This window comes from Rhamphochromis sp. 'chilingali' (assembly GCF_963969265.1).
Source record: "Rhamphochromis sp. 'chilingali' genome assembly, chromosome: 9".
Classification (NCBI taxonomy): Eukaryota; Metazoa; Chordata; class Actinopteri; order Cichliformes; family Cichlidae; genus Rhamphochromis; species Rhamphochromis sp. 'chilingali'.
In genome coordinates, this window is record NC_137936.1 from 21,035,855 (window position 1) to 21,042,193 (window position 6,339).

Consider the following 6,339-nt stretch of genomic DNA (forward strand, 5'->3'; position numbering starts at 1 on the left):
TAATGATCTCTTTATTCTTTCTTTTGTAGGGAGATGGTTGTTGACTACAGCTTTGCTTCTCCTGTCTCAATGAACTGTTGGCTCATGTCTGCTGACTCTGCCCTGCAGAGACCACTGTTCCAGTTTGTCATTACACAGCTTTAACTGGCAAATATGTTGATTTATTTGAAAAATCTTTAATTTAAAAGGAAAACAAGGCAAAAACATATATTGTGGAAACTTTCTTTCCATCTGTTTCCAACATGTAGAAATATAACTGTGAATGTGGATCTAGTGTCAGACAGCATTACCAATTAAAAATAACATACATAAATCAGGATTTATGATTACCACCATCTGCCATTAACATAGCGTCCAAAATGACACAAATGCAGTTGAGATGACAATAACAGGCATACTTCTACACCTTTATTTTTTAAATACGTTGAAAAATGTAAATTTTTGTAAATTTTAACTACAGTAATCATATTGTTATAGCTAAATGTTAATCAGCTTTGCTGGCTGATCTGGAAGAGAGTTGGATTGTAGAAGGTTTGCTTATAAATAACAATTTCAAATATTTCTGAATCCTGGTTAAGTACCAGAACATTGAGAGAGGAAACTTTTTAAAACATCTCTTCTGTTTTGTCTTTAGCCTCAAACTGCAAATGACATGTAATGAGGCTGACTTGATTCAAGGATCTCTGACAAATATAATGCTGTTATTTTTCTTGCATAATTTCATGACTTCCTCAGAACAGTTTATGGAATGGATATCAAGCGAATGAATAAAGAATCCAAACTATTCCCTAACCTTGTTTGCGAGCTCTTCTGTACAACAGCTGTAAGCCCCTCCTGCTGGGGAGGTTGATGTACAAGAAATTCAAAACATGCCTCCCATGAACCACTAGGAGGAAGTAGGTCAAATGCAATGGTTATGCTGCTGTGCAAAAGTCTTGAGCCACCCTTGTTTCTTTGAAGTTTTCATTTGGACATTGGCTCCCTTTTCGCTCATTTACGTCCAGTATTACTTGAGTATTTACAAGGAAATGCTACATATTATATATATATAGCATTTCTTTGCATTATGTTTTTCTATAGCCACTTAACACTGACCTATTCCTGCATAAGGAGGCACCTAGCTCAAACAATGAAACAGTTTAGAACCCATTCGTAAACTGTAATACCTTTCTTTCTAGTAGCATGTGGCACAAACACATAACTTCAGCCAATTTCTTTAGTTGAATCTATAAAAGGTGCCAATGATAACAATGTGACAGGTGGGAAAAAGTATTTTTCCACCAACCAAAGAGCTATTAGCTGAAAATGCATATGAGTGCAGTGTGTCCTTAAAAGCACTGGGGGAAACACAACAAATAGTGGACAAAGATGAAATGGCAGGCCTAAAACGACTATCTACAGCAGATGAACACTATCGGAAAGTCATGTCCTGAAGAGCTGCATCTGGCCCTGTTCACTAAAGCCTCATCAGAAACGGTCTCAGTGGAAGGGTGGCTGTCAAGAAGCCATTTGTGCGACATGGAAAGAGAAAGAAAAGGTTCAGTCATGCCAAATTACATAAGAAGTGGACTGAAAATCAGTGAGAAAATGATATGGTATGAAGTGATGAGTCCAAATGTTGGTTCAAAATCTCAATATGAAAAAAAGAGGTCAGAAAAGCAGAACACGGACCTGGGAATAATGTCACAATCAAGTAAACGGCATTCTGGTTAGCCTTGTCAGAGAAGTCAGGATTCCAATTAGTGATGGTAAATTTGATTCTTTTTTACTGAATCAAGTTTTAATGAGTCACTCACCAAAGTGAATCGGGTTTTTTGAGTCATTAGATTCACTGAGTCAGTTGACCAGAGAGTGCAAGAAATATACATTTTCACTCAAACTTAATTTGTTTCTCTTTTCATGTATATCCTACTGCTAAGATGAGTGATTCTAAAAGAAAACAACTATTTTATAGAGCAAAAAAGGGCAAACACATTTCTAAAATTAAGCAATTTCATATCAAAATTGCTTAATAAACATTTATTTTGTTTATTTTTATTTTATTAGTATTTTCCTTAAATATGTCAAATATATATTTTCTCATCTAAATGTCCACTGAGCTGTGAGCCAGGGGGCGGTAATGCACCTTAACATTGGTTGCCAACTGTAACCCCCCTCAGTCTCTATGTCCGGTGCTGTATGAGTAAAACTCTCTGGATCCGAGATGGGTAGAGCTCAGGCGTGGTTTATTCCCCTTTTTGCGGGTCTCTGCAATAACATAGGACATGAATAACCATGGGTTTCCAGTAACAGGATTCCGCCAAACACAGCAAAAGCTTCATTGCTACAAACGGATAAGCTAATGATCGTATAGTGGAACTCTCAGTTTTCTTAAAATAAATGAAAAAATAAATATTGATTAAAAAATAAAATGGCCACAAAACTTATGATGGAAAATAAAATAAAAATATTACTGCATTGTGGTTTAGGTAAAAAAAGAGAAATTAATTCACTTAAATGCACATTCATGTGAATATAAATAAACTTCCAGACCAAAGCCAAAATTTCCTTTCATGATGGACATTATGAACAATGCTGGGCATCCTCTGCACACGGCCATTAACAACCAGAAGAGTCTGTTCAGTGACAGGTTGCTTCTCCCCAAGACAAGAACTAACAGACTTAAAAACTCCTTTGTCCCACACGCCATCAAACTGTTTAACTCCTCTCTGGAGGGGAGAGGGAGGGGAAACAGGAGGACAAAGGAGGGGGGAACAACTAAGCTGTAGTGCCTCTTCACCTCACTGTACAATACCTTGTGCAATACTTTTTGTAAATAGTCAATGGTGCAATAGACCTCAATACTTGAAATGTGCAATTCACTTGTATTTTTATTTTTATTCCTATTTATTCTATTTATCCTCTTCGTATATTTTATTTATATTTGTCTCTGTATTTATATATGTGTGTGTATGTGTGTGTGTGTGTGTGTGTGTGTGTATATATATATATATATATATAATATTCTGTAACTCTGTAACTTCTGTCGGTGCTGTGATTTTTGGAAATCGAATTTCCCAGAGGAACCCACCCGAGGGATTAATAAAGTTCTATCTTATCTTAAACTCATGTTCAGTCAGGGCGGACTGAGGAAGAATTTACCACAGCAAAAGCTTCATTGCTACTAACGGATAAGCTTAGGGAAAACCCGTTTACCAGTAGCAGACTTCCGCTGCGGATTTTCAAAATAAAAGTTTCAAAATAAACCCATGGTTGAGATCCCAAGTTTAACAGGAATTTAACAACAACAAAACCATATTCATTCTTTTACATCGTTACACAACCAAGAAGAAGAAGAAGCTGTGAGCCAGGAAGGAGGGGGTGAGTGAGTGAGTGATTCGTTTGCTCTATGATCCAGCACAAGAGGGAGGGGGTGAGCGAGTCCTGAGTGATTCGCTTGCTCTATTATTCAGCACAGGAGGGAGGGAGTAAGTAGCTCAAATGTGCTGTAGCATGTTAGCAGAGCGATGCTACTGTGAACCGAGGAGCTATTGTTTTGATGTAAGCTTCTACTCTGGGTTTTTTCTTCCAGTTCAGAGCAGAAATTCTTTTGTTAAGATACTGGATGTTGTGTTTTGCTCCACAATTTTAATTTTAAGCTAGATATATTGCTGCTAACAGCAACAGGGATGAGTCAGTGAGTCAGTTGGGCTTGTGAATCATGATTCATGAGTCAGTAAAGTGATTCTCGAGTATTGAACGATTCGTTCATGATTCACGCACCACTAATTCCAATTAGAGATGGCACGATACCACTTTTTTTTATGTCCGATACCGATATCATAAATTTGGATATCTGCCAATACCGATATGAATCCGATATAGTGTGTTTTTTAATTAATAAAACTGTTTTTTTATATCTTGCTGCATTTTGTATAAGTTCATACTCAAATTTAAATAAACAACAACACTAAAGTTATTCTGTTACACCTGTATGCACCCAAAATATTTCATAGTTCAGCAATACTGATCAATCTAATAAAGTTAAACCTACTCCATCCTCCCTATTCTGGTATTTGAAAGAGTACTTAGCAGAAATATTAAGCAACCTAACTAATAGGGTTGCAAACTCCCAGCAAAAGAAAATAGGGAACCACCCCCCACCCTCCACCTCATGATGCTTAATCGATGTACTCAACTTTAATTTGATGCAGGGTGAAAAAAAATGCACAGAAATAAATTATTTTTCAAGAATAATTAAATAGATTCAACATCTTTCTTCAACAGAATTGCAGACTGCACAGCTGTTATCTTCCCAAAGGAAAAAGTACTATAGCTTACTAGGGTATATTAGACTTAACAGTTACAATAATGGACTTCTATACATTTTACATCAGATTAAAACTTTGGGTGTAAGATTCGGATAATTATTAAATAATTAAAAGCTAGACATTTTAAATGAGAATAAGAAAGAAAAGTATGTCTTTGTGCCCCCTTTTCCCTGTTAATGCCCTATCGGCCCCCCTGGCTAAACTTTGCTAGATCCGCCCCTGCACAGTTACCAACTGTCAGCTAAGTAGAAAAAGATCCTGGTGTAGAAACTAATATTAAATAAATTCTAACAACAGCTTATCAAGGGTAAACGTGCTGCTGTTGTTCAGCCGCTGGTTTCCTCTTTCTGGTGCAAAGTGGGCCAAAAACAAAGAAGAGAGACGGACTCGACAGAAAAGCCGATCAGCTGATCATTGATCAGTTTCACGATTGAAGTAGCAGCAGGAGAGGGAGAGAGAGAGAGGCAGTCACTCCATATATCGGTTGTTAAGCTTAACATGGGAATGCTTTACAAACATTCAGAGATGAACTTACACACTTGCTTTACTTCTCTCTGGGATAACTTCCTCGGAGATGAAATGCCGGTTTGGTAGCGAGGCTACAAATACACACAGCCGCTCTATCACGTGAGCACACTGCTCCGACGTGCTACGGTTATGAGGAGAGTTACGCCATGTCGCAAGTTTTCTGAGGTGCTTTTTTGATATTTAATGGATCGGATTACATTTTTTATTTCTCGCCGATATCTGATCCAGTAATTTAGGTCAGTATCGGACCAATACCGATACGTAATATCGGTACAGTCCATCTCTAATTCCAATATGGCAATGCCCTTGAAAACGGTTGTTTTGCTAGCCCTCTACAAAAATAAATTACTACTAAATACACATGCAGCCATAGCTGGACTCGGTGGGCCGATGGTGTGTGTAGTTTATTTTCGTTATGCTGACTTTTTTTCTTTTTTTTGGCCTGTCCCATTTGGTTCTTTAGCCGTCAGAATTGTTGTCTGAAGACCAACAAGGACACCCAATGGATTGATTTTGCCAAATGGATCATCATGGCATTGCCGTATTGGTCCATTTAATCGACCTTTGTTTTTATTATTTATTTTATTTTCAGTTGTTATAGATGGGACAGACATGAGTGAGGGATAGGAAAGGGAGAAAGAAAGAGGAAGGAAAAGAAAAACAGAAGGGCAGAGGGACAGTGAGAAAGGGAAAAAAAATCTCCTGGATCACCTGTTGAGAGAAAAAGAATAGAAAACAAGCAAAAATAACCAAACGTTATGCTGACTTTTTACAGTCAGTTACAATAACTCGTACTGCGTACTAGCTAGCATGACGGAGTTTATATACTGCTGGCAGGTGCTATGATGTTACTGATAGTGAACTTTATTTTATTCTTAAGGTTACTTATTAGAGTTGTCAACCGTCCTGTAAAAAAACGGAATCATCTTGTATTCAGAGAGAATATTACGCTTTTCGTGTTGAAGTGAAAAGGAACGCGATTTGTCCCATACTTCAGCTACAATGAAAAAAAAGACACAAAGCTGGACTTCTGTGTCTTTACACTGCAGCTGTCTCTTCTTCTCTCATTCTCTCCCCCTCCCTCTCCTGTTGCTACCTTAATCATGAAACTGATCAGCTGATCGGCTTTTCTGTCCTAAGTCCTGTCTCTCTTAATGTTTATCCCCCACTTTGCACCAGAAAGAAGAACCCAGCGGAGTTCGCGTTAAACAACAGCAGCACGTTTAAGCTTGATCAGCTGTTGTTAGAATTTAGTTAATATTACTTTCTACTATCAGCTGATGTTTGCTGGAGCCACAGCTGTTAAAGCTGCTGGTCATGATATTGTTTGTATATCTGGTGAGAGGGAAACATGAAGATGAAACCAGGAGATGCCCTTACTGCATCATGAGAGCTGAACAGGTGATGGAGAAAAAGGTTTACCTTTTAGGTGACATGAATGAGTTGAAGGGAAGTTATGAACTGTTTCTGAGAGACTGTCACGGCTGCCGAGGCGAGCCGT

The 6,339-nt window shown here is 37.9% G+C and overlaps 1 protein-coding gene across 1 annotated transcript in view; it reads left to right on the plus strand.

The window, feature by feature from the left end:
• LOC308402047 (inter-alpha-trypsin inhibitor heavy chain H3-like) overlaps positions 1 to 590 on the plus strand; it is a 38,042-nt gene extending 37,452 nt beyond the window's left edge. The window contains exon 21 of the mRNA XM_080890620.1: positions 30 to 590. Within this exon, the coding sequence (XP_080746746.1) occupies positions 30 to 144 (115 nt within the window). The 3' untranslated portion in view covers positions 145 to 590. The remainder of the gene's footprint in view (positions 1 to 29) is intronic.
• Positions 591 to 6,339: the final 5,749 nt, after the last annotated feature.